This window comes from Schistosoma haematobium, chromosome 6, assembly GCF_000699445.3.
Source record: "Schistosoma haematobium chromosome 6, whole genome shotgun sequence".
NCBI classification, from domain to species: domain Eukaryota; kingdom Metazoa; phylum Platyhelminthes; class Trematoda; order Strigeidida; family Schistosomatidae; genus Schistosoma; species Schistosoma haematobium.
In genome coordinates this window covers 14,726,632-14,742,646 of record NC_067201.1, presented here as the reverse complement: position 1 = coordinate 14,742,646, position 16,015 = coordinate 14,726,632, and the positions used below count along the sequence as shown (strand labels likewise).

The 16,015-nt window shown below is 34.9% G+C and overlaps 1 protein-coding gene across 2 annotated transcripts; it reads left to right on the top strand.

Moving 5' to 3' along the window:
• Positions 1–1,283: 1,283 nt before the first annotated feature.
• Positions 1,284–5,014, top strand: MS3_00008590 (uncharacterized protein; the record flags this gene model as incomplete). 2 transcript variants are annotated; one of them, XM_035731915.2, is made up of 4 exons in its annotated part: positions 1,284–1,548; positions 1,588–1,665; positions 3,347–4,031; positions 4,869–5,014. In XM_035731915.2, the coding sequence occupies exons 1-4, from the start codon at positions 1,378–1,380 to the stop codon at positions 5,012–5,014; spliced, it is 1,080 nt and encodes a 359-aa protein (XP_035589672.1). In that variant the 5' UTR covers positions 1,284–1,377. The 2 variants fall into 2 exon arrangements, with proteins under 2 accessions (XP_035589672.1, XP_051065555.1); XM_051216923.1 differs by lacking the exon at positions 4,869–5,014 and having other exon boundaries at positions 1,284–1,532; positions 1,573–1,665; positions 3,347–4,843.
• Between the last annotated feature and the right edge of the window lie 11,001 nt (positions 5,015–16,015).

The window sequence follows — 16,015 nt, the reverse complement described above, 5'->3', positions numbered from 1 at the left end:
TATCGACAATACACGATTACGTTTATCTCTCTCTTACCATAGAAAGGTTAGTCGTGTGTAGTGGTAAATAAATCCCTAAAATAAGCAGCTCTGTAAGTTGTCGACTTTAATGCCGAACTTTTTAATGAACACGCCTAGCTGGAAGCTTTCAGATACGAATCCGCTCCAGATCGTGAATAGGCACGCCATGTAACTCATCCCTTGTAACTGTTAGCCGGCTTAGACCAAACGCTTCTCTACATGTCGATAGCCTTCCAAATACATCTTCGAACCATTTCGTTCCTGGCTTCTGATTTCACTGGGCTGGTATGCGTTGATCATAAGGGTGTTATATACAAAGGCGTCGTCACACTCCGAGTACTTGTGGCATCTTTACATGCAGAATAATCGTGTTATCTGCTATATAACAAGTTATTTGTTCACATAAAGTTTATAATGACGTTCTTGATGATACTTACCTATGTTTTAACTCTGATACTGATAAAGCTGACTTTTCTGCAGTTCGTCAGACGTTTTCCCGGTTCTGTTTTATCAGTTGAAGTGACGGTCGAATCCCTCCTGTTCATAGGTAACCAACTAAGACTGATTGACCTCCCAAATACAGTAGTGACAGGAAACAGAGCACACTGCAATTTGTCTCAGGATTTCAGAGTGCAATTCATCGGATCCGACTAATTTTTTCCGTGTGCTGATAATTACTGCATTTATTACGTAGCCTCTTTGGAAGCTCTTCATGAGTACGAAGTACGATGATATTATTTCTGGGCCTAGTTTTTGTCGAGAAGAGGTTCGTGAATAAAAACTGTCAGGATGAAATCATCGACGGCTTCTATTTTGTCTCCATAGTCTAAGATACATCTCTTTCAAAATTGAAAATGAGACCAGATGAATGGAATCCTATTGAGCAACCAACATTTAAGAACAATCGCTTCAGCTGCCTGAATACAACTTGTGACTTGATTCTCTTATTTCCGAGTTACTGAATCAATGTGTCTTTTTATCTTGCTTTTTTGAAAAATGGCTGTAAGGGTTCATGGTTTTCGCCATAAAAGGTCACATTCCTAATACAGACGCAAATTCTAAAAGGTAACCAGTTCTCTATCAATACTTGACAAAGTCCGTAAACGATCGTTCGACACAGACACGTTTTGAAGCTATCAGGTTGAAAGAATTTTTTCTTGCTATTTTATTATCATCCTCTTAACTAAGAGAATTCTTCCGCTTGTGATCTATTTACCTTTTGAATTTAAATCGCTTGTGGCTTTCTATTGTTTTACTGTTCCACATTCTAAAGGCTCGACTCAGTGAATTCCCCTAAGGTCGTGTGTGGTTTTCGTGCTTGTCTATGAATGGCCTTTTTGCTTTGCATGTGTCCAAATGGATAGTAAACGTCGAGAAGCTTGTGATGTTCAAATGACATTAGCTAATAAAGGATTTACATTCTCGGCTGAAGAAATACAGGAAATCATGGAAGTTCTTAGTGGAGTCTCTCTAAAACTTATCATAACTAATGTTCCTCTTGATGTTTTCAAGTATGATGTTGCACAGGTTTGAAGTCTGACGTTTCTTCAGATATTTGTTTCCTAGGTATGCTTCGAGGACCTATTTAGGTCTTTTGATAGTCAGTCCAAATTCGTATACTTGCCGAGTTTCCAAAGAGTTCTAGTAAGTTAAAAACTTAGTATTTAGTCAGGGACCATATGTTAATTATTTCTATTCAAAAACCTACATGTGACGCAACTATAGATAAGGACCGCTTACTGACAAATGATGATGAAACTTATTGATCATAAACATTTTCTCCAACATTTACGGGTCTATTGATGAGCTTGTAGTTACACTGATTCGTAAATGATCAGCTAGTTTTACTACGATCATCCATTCACTGTCCGCTAGTCATATGCCTCGGAACAACAATGCAGGTGCGGTCAAAGTTTCCTAACGTATATGTATTGCCCAGTGGAAATTAAGGTACGTATTGTAGCGGAAACCAACGAATTTCGAATGATTTCTCAAGTATTATGTTGTAGCCTGTAGTTCTCTTTTCTGTGTCCAGTAAGACGCAGGCGAATACCTGCTCAAATTAGAGCATGATCTGAGTCCAAGCGTGTGCTCTAGAATGGGTAGTAATCTTTAATCAATCCCCTCCAACGATGGCTTATGACAATGTGATCTCTTTGAGCCCATCAACACGTCAGACGGTCCTTCTCTTTATGTTTGAAGTTGGTGTTTGACAGGAATAGACAGTTATCTGGGCATAGTCACAGCAGACGGTCGCCATAATCTGTTCGCTGAGCCACGACAACGTAAGTTCCGCCTAAGTGCCTTTTGGTCCGGCTTAGTTTAGTTACTTAAACATTAAAACCACCTGCCACTACTACTAAATCAGAGTTTAGCTTTTTGACGGTGGTTGGATAACTTCCCGTAAAATTCATTTTCAACTTTTTCCGAGCTACAATCAGTGGGAGCGTAATCAGAGATAACGACAAGGAAACGGCGTGTCACTATTTTTTCGAGTTCTCACTGTTCGGTTTGGTCGAACTTGAGGCCAGTCGCGCAAAGTTTCTACGTGGGAAGTTTGCGGTGTTAGCTCCGCACTTCAAAAGGCCTTACCGCCGGAGTCAGATACTCTTGAGGTAAGTTGAGGCGTGACATTTTTAGGGTCAACTTATTCTAACCCTTTCCTTCTGTCGTGAAAAGATATCATCGCTGCAGAGGCTGGTTGTCCGAGGAAAACAACTTACTTCTGTCCTACCCCTATACAGTCAGCAGTTCGACTTCGCCCTCAGGCCTTAATTTGTTGCTTTTAGACTTACCGTTCTCCATCCGGTCTGTCTGGCATGTTGGGACCTAAAGGTACATATTCTTCAGCCAACATAACTCGGTTGAGTCATCAATATTGGAAAACCCTGCCTCTATGTTAAGGTAACAACTACGGTCGGGGTTGGTTGCACATGTGGATCTTAGTTATTTATTCGCTAGTCACTTTATTGTTCAGTCTATGTTAGCATGTTTTTTTATTGATGATTTACTTGCTGACTAACACAGCCTATAAAACTAAACAGCTTACTTTTACAATCCTTAATTCTAGACATAATCTCTTTGGAGTCATGTCTTAATAACAGTTAAAGCTGAAACTCAAATTTGTCAATGTTTCGATCATAGAATAAGCCTAAATTACTGTCATTATCGTGTATGATGTTTAATTCAGAGTTTTGTGGTAAAATAAAAGCGTACATACAGAGTAAAAACTAAGTATCTGTTTATAAAATATATACATATATCAATTCCTACTTTCATTCCACGAGGTATTTCTGTAAGCAATCTATTTGCTCATCTTCGATAGATTTACATGAACAGACCAGAAGCTGCGTTGTTGGCACGTTTGGAGACCCAAGGGTGGATGCTTCCTGAACATGTATATGCTAACATACCAAACAGTTCAGTAAATTCTAATAGTGGTGGAATTAATTGTTATATTGGGAATTTCGAAGATAGTAACGACAAAAATGAAATTAATCAAGAAGAGGAGTTCGATTACTGCGATAATCCAGAATGCACGGTTGATTCTGATGAGTACTTTGGTGATGATCGAACCGAAGATTGTAAAGAGAATACAGACTTTCAATCGACTTCACTCGCTAACAATAAACTGTTAAATCAAGATGTAGAAGAAAATTCAGCAGAATTTATTGCATCACTCGTATCGCCTATTGTTAATAGTAGTCGCAATTTTAGAAGCCAGAAGGAAATGTCTCCAGATAGGACTATTCCTGAATTCATAAACATAAGCAACACGTCTGATGAAAAGAATATAGATGTACCGTTTTTTTCAAACGAAGTTTGTAAACATGGGAAATATAAGCGACGTAGTCTGGGTTGTTCAATGAAACATTTAGCTCCTCCAAAACCATGTCGATTATTCTTACTTTCTCCGCCTGCTTCACCTCCTGTTGGGTGGGAACCAAAACCAGAATGTGAGCCTGTTATCAATTACGAACTTTTACATGCCTTAGCTTCATTAGCACCAGGTGAGTCTAATGTGTGCATTTATTCAAGTTACTTGGTGTATGAATATTTTGATAAGTTTTGGGCTAATTTTAGTAACTAAGGTATGTGCGAATGAGACACTTTGTAATTATTGTAGCGTGGTCATGAGAACTGTTAAATTTATAACTTAGAGTGCCCTTGCTTATATGACAAATAGTTACTTTAGGGAGACATCGATATTTCCATAAATAAATTGTTGCAGACTATCGAGGACTCCCCGTTCTCTTGTTAAACGGTCGAAAATACTCCTAGATATCTTATTTAGTTTCTAGCGTAGGATGGGAGTGGGAATAGGTAAAATGACTAAATAATTTTGGGTTGTAACATGCAGATTTGCTATAAAATATACTTGTAAATAAATAGTTTTCAGATTATTCTAAACAGATTTTCACCAAGCATCGTATATTTCCTGGTTCAACTTCTTGAAAATAAAAATATAAAGCGTGACTGATAACATTTGTGCATAATTTAGTCTAAAAATGTTAGACTGACTAACTTGTAGTGGTCGTTTGTGTGTGAAACTGTTCTTAATTCAAGAAGAATGTTGGTCACAACCATAAAATATTTTCGACAAAATCTACATCAAATTCTTTCAAGAGATTGTAAGATACTTTACTAATGATGAACTTGGTAGGAAAGTTTGGTTGATCGCTAACTGTTTAGCTTACTTCAAGGGATATGGAAAGAGTGTCACATTGGGCTATTGAAAAGGATCCTAAGAAGATACAATTAAATTATAAGTATTCCTGTATTGATTTTTTTAGTCTTTTGTTATTTCTGTCATTATTTATGATATACAAATACTTATGTATCTGTAGGTGAGGCATTTGAATTGCACCCACGTGATCAGGCTAATCGTCACCCAAGTATTGTGATAACACCATGTGAAACTGGTTTAACGTATGATAAAGATGTGAAAAAACTTCGAATAGTGCAAACTAAGTGCCCAGATCGTAAATGTTGAAAACTGTTATGTGTATACGAATAATATATTCAAGTCCAATGGTATGATGACCAAAAGAAAAATTACCTTTGGTGTCTTTCAGTTAACTATGTTCGAATGACTACGTGCACAATTATTTATAGTTAAATACTCATTTTATTCAGTTTCTCTGCCTGTGACCAAACTTGTTGCAATTATATATATATATATATATATATATATATATATATATATATATATATATATATATAATAATCACTTTGATTGATGTATGAAGTTGACCGGTTGTTTCTACAGATTTTCACTTCATTTTTATTTTCTCGTTTGTCAGATGTCTAACTCTGGGCTGTTTTATTATTTCCCAATACTTAGAAACTATTCAACATGTAACGTACTTATTGATTTCTTTACATGATGGTTCTTGACACTATACTGTTTTCCCTATATTATATATGTCACTCACTTTTTTTCCTGGATGAATGAATTTTTTGATGGGTATGCTGTATACTACTTCATTAACTCGCATTAATTATTATGGTATTTAATCTTACTGCCATTTTTGATCAGTTTCTTGTAATTTTTCGTATGTTTACTTTTTTCAGTAACATAGTTTTACTTTCTTATCCGATCTATAAATAATATACACCAGTCAATTGACTTCTCTCCAGTTGTCTTTTTTCTCCAACTGCCATTATTATTTGAAATATTCTTTTCCTATACACTGTTCTGTTTGCGGTTGATAATGTTGGCTGGAATGAAAGTATGTTACTATGTAGATTAAACTGACTGTCATTGTTACCGTTATTATCAAAATTGCATTTCATTATTTTTCATTTTATCGATATATAAATGACCTTATTATTTAGAACAGAAAACGTTTTAAGATTATATAAAGCAACTTATGTTATACGCATACTTTTGTGTTTCTGATTGCTTTTACTGTCACATTACAAAGTGCAAAATCAAAAGTCAACATAAGGATTTATATATTAAAACTAATATAGTGTATTATATTTAAACATCGAACAAGAGCGTAATAATAAAATGCTTGGAGCATCAAGAAAAATATTTAACGCACCATTATCATTAAACTCAACTTCCAGTCAGTCATACTATCATGGGTTCTCGAAAATCTCTCTACATTTTAAGAACCCTATACTGGATGTTCTTGTGGGTCGGACTGCAGCTTAACATTTCATGCGTTATTCGATGGTTTCGGCTAGATTATCCATGAACTATAATAAGTTTAACCCTGTCCTCCACTCTCTCGTGGTTTGAGTGTTTTGGGCTTTCTGGTCTAGAAGTTGTAGTTTCGAACCTGCGTTGCGTTCTTGTGTGCACACTGATGTAGATGCCCAAAATACAGCCGAAATATCTGTTTGCCACTCTGGTTTTATGACATGCTGAAAACCATCTTATCCTACTCAAAATCTGTTTGTTTTACTGTTTTCTAATAAGTTTATTAATCTGCAGGTTGATAGACTAGCAAAATAATTCATTTTGTCGTATCTTCTAACTAATTGTATTTAATTAATGTAAAAATTAACATGAACAAAAGTATAATGCCAGACTGATGAAAATGGTCAATGTCACCTTGATAAATCCAGTGATGGGATTTGTCAGTGTTGTAGAGAGTATCGACAGGTATAAAAGACTGTTAGATGGTTTGCTGGAGGCGTTAATCAACAGGAAGCCATGGTTGACATTAGTCAGTAAGTAGTATTTCCACTCTTCGTGGGGATTGAATCCAACAAACTATTATTTAAAAAAAAACACGGTTTTAAGCTAACTAATTTGGTGATATCAATACAAATTCAATTTACAGAATCTTCGTTTACTTACAGCTGATTATTCACTTGTCAAGTGTATAGTTCAATGTAAATTTGTTTAATGTATAGATAGATCTTCATTGTAATTAATAAAGATCATTCTTCAATGCTATTGGTAAAATCCGAGTGAGGAATCTATTTGGCAATGATATGATGGGACTGAAAAGTCAAAATTACATTCTTTTACTTATTATGATTTTTTTTGTTCAACATTACTTCCGTTTGTTTAATTGAATATTATGATTAATTAGTGTAATACTTGTTTTGGTTTCCATTGTGATATTTTGTTCGTTATAACATTAATTTATTTATGAATGTGATGTTTTATTCAAGATACAAGATTCTTGTACTAAATTAACATGAAATTGGCTCAGCATGACACAGCGTGTGATTTGTTATAACTCTGGGTATTTTTCATATTTGTGACTTCATCCTAACTAATAATTAAAATGGGTGTACAAATCAATATATAAATGAGTGTATTTTCAACTAGGGTCGTAGTTATGTTTTGGAGTTAATAAATATTCATTTGTACCAGTCTTGGTATTTTGACTTCGCATCGTGGGAATTACAGTGGTTTCGCGTTTTGCAGGTATAAGTAATAAGCGATTCCGATACTAAAAAAATTGGCGATGCAATCAGTACAGGCTATTTTATATTGATTCTGATCTCTTTAGTATTAATAGATCTTATTTACTGAAAATCCATTGTCGTGGTAGTATTCCATATTCCTGATATCGCTCAAATAAAACACTTTTTCCACTCATTCAGTTAAAAGTTTTACAATTTCAAACTTATCTACCTTTGTGTACAATGAAATATTTTATTCTCAATAATTACAGATCTCTTCTTTAGTAATAAGTTACTGAGTTAACATGTGTCATCAAACTATAAAACTTGAATAAACTTCGTATCAATGTGGCTGGGTCTCGTTACACCAAGTTGTATTCGTAATGATCATTATCCTTTGCCTAATAAAATATCAATCTTTTGCCAGTGTATTAGAGTTAGTTGTAAGAGAAGTTTAACAAATTGTTTTTCTAAATATTTCATTTATTATATAATTATTGTAGGATATTGTTTTTTCTTATTAGCGTGTTTAATTCTTATTACAAGCGATATGTACACGAAGATCACTATAATACTAGTAATTATTTTGTTTAGATTATCAAGGAAATCATTAAAAACGAACCGGGAATGAATAAGTTATGTTAGCTTAGTTTGTAATTACATTCCCAATAATTCCTGTTGAATTTTTGTTATTACGGATTTTCAAATTGTAATGAAGAAGGCTTTTTTTTCACTAATCTCACATATACTTGAATGTATAGATATTTGATAGAAACTTACAAATTAGTTAAGTAACAGTATGGCCGGACACCATCAGCAACAGCCTTCTGTGGGAGAGAACAAACCAGCTTCCAGCTGAAGAAGAAATTAGGAAAAGACGATGGAAATGGATAGGACATACATTACACAAATCATCAGACTGCATCACGAGGCAAGCCCTAACTTGGAATCCTGAAGGGAAGCGGAAAAGAGGAAAGCTAAAGAACACACTTCACTGAGAATTGGAAGCAGATATGAAAAAGATGAATAACAACTAAAAAGAGCTGGAAAGGATTGCCCAGGACAGGGTTGGATGGAGAATTCTGGTGAGCGGCCTATGTTCCTTCACGAGCAGTAAAATGCTTAAGTAAGTAAATACTTTCAAAAGGATTCAAATGGGAAAAAAATTATTTCTAATATGATCTGGTGGACTGATACAGATCTACAATTATAAGGGCAAATTAATTAAATGATTTATTTTAATTGGTCTAACGGTAGAATAAACTTTAGTATGATTAGATCGACCATTGAACATCATGGATGCGAAATTAAGGTTAACAAAGTTTCTGCTATATTGTGTAACCAATTAAAATGTCATTTTCTAGTTTCATTTTTAATCAAATTTGTTTTTCTTAAGTATTAAAGAATCAACTTTCACTTATTTATCTGATATTATAACTTCTTTTAGTTTCATACCAACATAAACTGATATGATATCTCTAGGAGTGAAGAGTCGAGTAAATATTGTATTAGTTTAAAAGAGAAAACTATGTTGTTCAGTTGACTGTTCTACAAATATTCATCAATTTAGAGGTTACTTACTTACGCCTGTTACTCCTCGTGGAGGAGCATAGGCCGCCCACCAGCACTCTCCATCCAACCCTGTCCTGAGTAATCCTTTCCAGCTCTTTCCAGTTGTTGTTCATCCTTTTCATATCTGCTTCTATTTCCCGACGTAATGTGTTCTTTAGTCTTCCTCTTTTCCGTTTCCTTTCAGTATTCCAAGTTAGGGCTATTGCTTTGCCAATCCTCGTCTGATATAATTTGAAGTGTTTACATTCAAGATATTAACACCCCGTCTTGAATATAATTCTAATTGACTATTAAGTTGGTTTACCATTTATATTCTCAATTTTTGTTTTGCCAATCACTTTTACTGTGCTTACTAGAAATTTGGAATAATATTGTCCGACCGGCCATTTTTTTTTAAAAAAAAATTTTCCAACCCCAAATTACAATATTTTTCATCCCGTGTTTCGTCCAATGAAATGGCTAGTTCCAAAAATTAGATTTAATTGGTTAGTTATGTCTTGAAAATTGTTATAAATTATCAGTACTTGTCGACGAAGCACAATCTCAATCGTCATTATGGAGCAGAGTAACGTGCCGAGTACGAGCGCTGGTGTTTCTCACGTAACGGAAATGGAGGAAGTCTTTTTGACTACCTTGTTTCTGGTTGCGTTTCCATCGGTTGAAGCGTTAAAGACCACTATCACAAATTTTGAAAGATCGACTTACAGTCATTATGTAGTGAGAGATTCGCATATTGGCAGAGATCAAAAATCCTACATTAAATTTGTGTGTTGGCGAAATGGGCGTATAAGATCTAGCGGTTCGTCACAACGTATTAGACGGAGGAGGTAATTTGGTAAATTGTTTTATAATTTTTTTTAATGAAGGGCTTCTATGAACACCCAATGTCCAGCATTTATGTTTTGTAAGATTATAGACGGCTATTGGACTGTTGTACGTGGGAATGTACATCACAATCACGAGTGCAATTCCCTGAGGTACCAGGGTAATTCATGGATGCGCAGGTTAACGGATGGGGAGTTTGAAACTGTGAGACCGCTGCTGATTTCCGGTACCGCTGCATTCCACATCAGGAATTTTGCTTACCAATCTTATGGGAAATGTCTGACCGCTCAAGATGTCTGCAATATGCGGTACAAAGTGTTCTCACACGCGAACCTTCCTGGTACGGAATTTGCCAATTTATAATGTACACTATAGGTGATTACGGGAAATTGAAAGCTCACATAACATCCTTGGGTGGGCTTTGCGAATACGAATTGGACGATGAGAACTGTCTATCGTATTTCTTCTTCATGACTGCTGAGCAAGTGAATTTGGCCGGTCACTTTTGTGACGTAATTGGTTTTGACGGGACGTACAAAACTAATAACGAGAACGTCCATTTATATCAAGTCGTTGCCATGGATATGAATTTTAAGGCAATACCCATGTGCATTGCCTTTTAAGTCGCGAAACGTCGGCCTTGATTTCTCGATTCCTCTTCTTTTTCCAACGGTGTACCAACAGTCGACAACTGGTAGGCATTGTGACCGATGATTCACCTGCAATTGCTGCTGCTATTACGCAGGTGTATCCGGATGCACACCATATTCTGTGTCGCGTACACCTTGTTCGGAATGTGATAAAGAGGGTAAGTGTTTCGTTCATTAACATTAACCCAGTAACCGTTATTGTAGAGGGTGCGATCAGAAATTGTACAACTGTTCTTTCGCCTCATGTTCACTCGAACGGTTGAAAGGTAAATCAAAATCTACATAACATGATTTTGTAGTTTTAACAACGTACTTTCGTTAATCGAAATGTCGGACGGAACATTTGGCAGATACGTCAGAGACCACCTTCTACCACGGAAACACAAATGGTCCACTGCTTTTCGACCGCCATCCACTCTCTTTGAACTGAATAATACGAACTTCGTCGAGACCAGCCACCGAGTCTTGAAGATGTATCACCTTAATCGAAAAACACCGGTTCTCAGATCCATTTTCAATGTGCTGCTTCGTACTGGATATTGGATGGAAGCAAGATTACATAAATATTCAATGGATTGTCGGGGAAAGCCGGTATTGGTGAGGAGCCGGAAGTACGTCGACTTCAGGAACGACTGACACCAGTTGCCTGTCAACTACTGAAGCGACACCTTCGCATTCCTATAACGCAGTCTGCATTGACGGAAGATTTATTCACCGCTATGGACGCCACGGGGACGTACTACGTACACGTCGACACTAGCCGGTGCTCGTGTCCATTCTTCATTGAAAACGGATTACCATGCCGTCACATATTGGCTTACTGCATACACAGTAACACCGAAGTGAACGTACAGTCAATTTGTGACAGGTGGTTACACTATGATGGTTATCTGACTCATATTGCAGTTGAAAATTATTTCCCAATGCAACTGAGTCAGCCAAGCATGAAGAATGCGGTGATAGCGTTAATCAGGCGAATGTCGGAGGAACAATGCAGTTCACTTCATGACTTCATAGTTCACGGTAGACTACCAACAACGCCAGTAAACTTACATGGAGAACAGCATTCGTACACCCTTTCAAGAACCTCGACTAACGTAGCAGTGCCGTTTATACAACGAGGAACTGTTGATTTGGATGAAACGCTCAGTAACGATGAGGAGGAAGTAATTTCTATTAACTCGGAAGAGTTAACTGAACGGGACATCGAAAATGAAGAAGAGCATGACGAGAATCGACTCTGCGACATCTGTAATCTTGCGCAGCCTCCGTGTGAAACCGGTGATGCGGTTGGTTGGGTTTTCTGTAGATGTGAAGCAATGTTTCATACCTTCTGTGCCTACGACCCATCGCCGAACGTACGAGCAGTGCACTGTCCTATCTGTGGCGCCATTACAAACTAATAGTGATGACGTTCGACCGCGAGAACGAGTAAAGGCCCTTTTCAGGGCCACCCACAATTTGATTTCCATTATTTTTTATCTACTACTTTTCCGCCGCAAAGGTCAAGTGATTAAGCACTTATTAATGTCTCATGAATTTAGATATCCCTTAGAGATTAATAGTGGAAAAGCGATTATCGTTCATGTATTCGTAAACTTGTTTCTAACGTTTATTAGATATAAAGGTTAAGAAAACTTAGACAAGATTTTGTCATCTAATGAAGACTAATCTAGTAATTTTATATTGAAAATAATGTGATTAGCGTTCATGTTTTAGTAACACATTTGTAAACTATCTAATAAAAGTACATTTTGAGTACATTTTAATAGGAATATTTTAAATGAGTGAAAATCGTAATTTTGTCGTTAGGTCAATAAACTTATGATGACATTTATTAGTGAATGTAATAAGATAATTACAAAGATGAATGTGATTAAAGCTCATAGAGAAGTAAACGAAATTGAGAAAATTAACTTATTTAGGAATAAAATAATGACATTTGAAAACAAGTTGAAACCATCATCATTGAAATGATGATGGTGATAAAAGGTCATACAGTAAGTGTAAAAAGAAATAAGAATATTATCCGTTTCATAGATACACAAAACAAGAACTTCATATTCTTGTTTTATATTAAAATTTCCTGAAACCAGAACTATGCGTACGTAAGAAGTACGTCTGATCGTAAACTAAGCCTCCATAGTTATTCATAACTACTGATTATATCACCGTATTCATTTGCACACCTCATCAACTATTTATGACTGGTACAATCTCGTTGTACCAGTTAAATATTCCCTTAAAATATTCAAAAATCAAAAATAATTTAGGAAACAATCGTTTTCCTTAACTTCATCATCACACTATACAGTTATTAGTCCATAATTTTATTATTTTATAAAGTCCAAAAATAAGGCATGACATTTATGAATTTGACAATGTAATGTGTTAACAATGGTTAACGTTTACATCTGTAACGATATATATATTTACAAATTAAAAAGGTCATTCACTAAAGGTCGGGATGATTTGCAGTAAAGTGTTCAGTCACAATAAGTGACTAAGCATTATAGGAAAATTGAAAATGCAAAAAATTTTGTGTCAATGAAATACATAGTACAAGAATTGAATCTTGTCAATTGACATAATAATAATAATAATAATAATAATAATAATAATAATAATAATAATAAGGAAAATAAATAATACTAATAGCATTGTAAATGTTCATTGATACAGTTGACCTTACTCATATTTATACGTTTAAAGTCGATAAATATTTGTTGAGTCAGTCAGACGACGTAGGCTTGTTCATTTACACTTCATGAAACTGATATTTCAAATGCTTGTCAAAAATGGTTACATTCATAATGTCTAGATAATTCAGGTTTCATATTACGGCGGTTAACAATATTCACACATGACTGATTAAACAAACTAGTTTTTATTACGACCAAAAAATTAATTTTAAAATACAGAACTACAAATAATTTACAAGTGAACACAATAAGCCGTTTCAATGGACTTTTACAATTTAACCACATTTAAATCTAACGTTGTCTAATTCTCATTATGAATGAACATTTACAAAATAATCCTTTACTAAATATTAAGTGTCTTTTTCGGAAAATTTATTACTACTTTCATATACTGTCAAAGTCAGTTCATTAAATGATCGTCTACGGTTGGTTCACCTGAATTATACATATTGCAACCAGTAATTTATCATGATGATTTATTGATATGTTGATTTCTTTTTCCCATTAACACACCGTGTGTTACAAAAAAGCCTATGCACACACTTTGGTGATAATTTGTTTATTAATTTGGTATTAAATATTTGACTACCGACCTCATTCAGTAATCACTATTATCAAATATTCAAACCGGTTTACAGATGCTTTTTCCCAAAAACTTTCTTTTACTGAGATACATATGATTATTCCTGTTCCGATAACTAACGACTTCAATTCAAGGTATACTTGATCGGAAAACAAAAATTGATCCCAATACACATTCACTAACAGTAGGATTGCATGGTAATGCAATTAAGTTGGTGTCTTTTTCTTCAAAAGTCTAAATTTTTTTCAAGACTAAGATTACACAAAAAAAATTATTCATTATCATTAAATTTCAAATGTAAAAAATGAAAATTCTGGTATCCAATCACAGCTCCAGATGTGATTTCGATTTCAACTAATCAGATTACAAAGATGAACAGTTTACGACCAATCACAAAATTATTAAAGGTAACAAAATGTTTGTTCATTATCACTTGAGCACACACTTGCAAAACAAGTCCACCAATCAATGATACCTAAATTTTTCATTCACACCCCACAATTTTTTTAAAAGGGGTGGTAGGGAATCATATAGGCCGGTTACTTAATGTCAACCAGAAATTTGACATTTTCTGTAGTTAATTTTGAGCCAATAACTAACCTCCATATTCAGTTTTCTATAAACAATAGAATGAATCGACAAAAAATTAACTGGAATAGTCATTTGGTTAAAATATGAAAGTATATCATTTAAGAATGTGTTTATTAAAAAATAAATGAATATTTGTCAATATTAGAATCTAAATCATTGAAAACGCGATGGCGTTTGAAGCGAACGATACTGGGTTCGAGTCCTAGAGTGAATATAAATTATGAGATGCAGGTACATCCAGCTGACAAGTCCCAAATAAGAAGAAATGCGCGTCCTGGGTTCCACTGCTAACCACTATCCATATTTGCTTATAAAACTTGTGAATTAAGGCAATATCGAGGCAATACGCACAGATGCTAATAACAGAGTGATCAATTGTAGTCTTGAACCTCAATGGAAAGATTCAAGCAAAAAATGCCATTAGAACGAATATTTTGACAAAAATTAGGCACCGAATATAGAGAAGTCATTATATGTGAAAATTATGTCTGAAATAATCCTATTTACTAAAATCAACATTCAAATATGATTGGATTCGTATGGTGTAGATTTGATCTGATTTGATTGTTAAAACGCTGTATATTTTGTTGATTTTGATGTTGATGATTACCGTGAAGAAGTTCCGATAAGTTTGCTGGACGAAACAGTGGGGTTATTTAAAAATTTCAATCGCTGAAATTATTTCACACATGTTGACTTCTCTATACATTCACGTATATCGAATTGACACATAAATCAACTGAAAAGGTCATTTGGTTAAAATATGAAAGCATATCATTTAAGAGTCTTAGCAATTATTTTTATTGTGCTAATTTAATTGTAATAAAACATGGTGGTCAGTTTCAATTGACTCATGATTTCAACTATTGAAATTTCTAAACTCTCCACAAAACTCCTGATAATAATCATCTGCTCACTAGTGACTGACGTCAACAGGCATTTCCCGAAGTTCTAGTGAGAAGCCATTACCAGTGGAGTTCAACCAGGTCTGTAGTGAGATATCAGCTCACTGAACACAATGGTGTACGGTGGCGCAATTTCGTGGATTGGTTGAAGTTAGACATTAACACCGTTGGATGCTGGCCGGTTCAGTGGTCTAATGGTTAAGCGCTTGACCACGAGATTGATAGTTTCTGGGTCCGAATCTCTCCGGGGGCAGGATCGTGGATGCGCACTGCCGAGGAGCCCCATACTAGGATGAATCAGCCGTCCAGTGCTTCCAGGTTTTCCATAGTGGTCTAACTTCAATTGACTCATGACTTCAACTATTGAAAACAATAAATAATTGACATAGATCTAACTGAACTATGATTGTTTGATAAAAGAATTAATATTCCAGTTAATTTTTATTTCGATGACCTTGAACTATTGAATGAGAACAGACATATAATGCATAAACCGGTTAATTTTCCCTAATGATATATCGTTCCATTCCAGTTTATCGGTTATTTATTCGTTAATATCAATTATTATGGTCATCTAAGTATAGAATGAGATCATAAGATCTGTATCAGAATTTTAAAAAGATAAGGTGTGATTTTCATTGGAATGTTTAAGTATTTCTTAAGTGCAGTTATATAATTAAGTGAAGCAATGAAAGAATGTTGCCTAGTGAATACGAATGAGAATTAGCAACGGAAAAAAAGAGAAATGAGAATTACTGTAATAACATTTCTCTGCTTCTCTAACTTAATAGAATT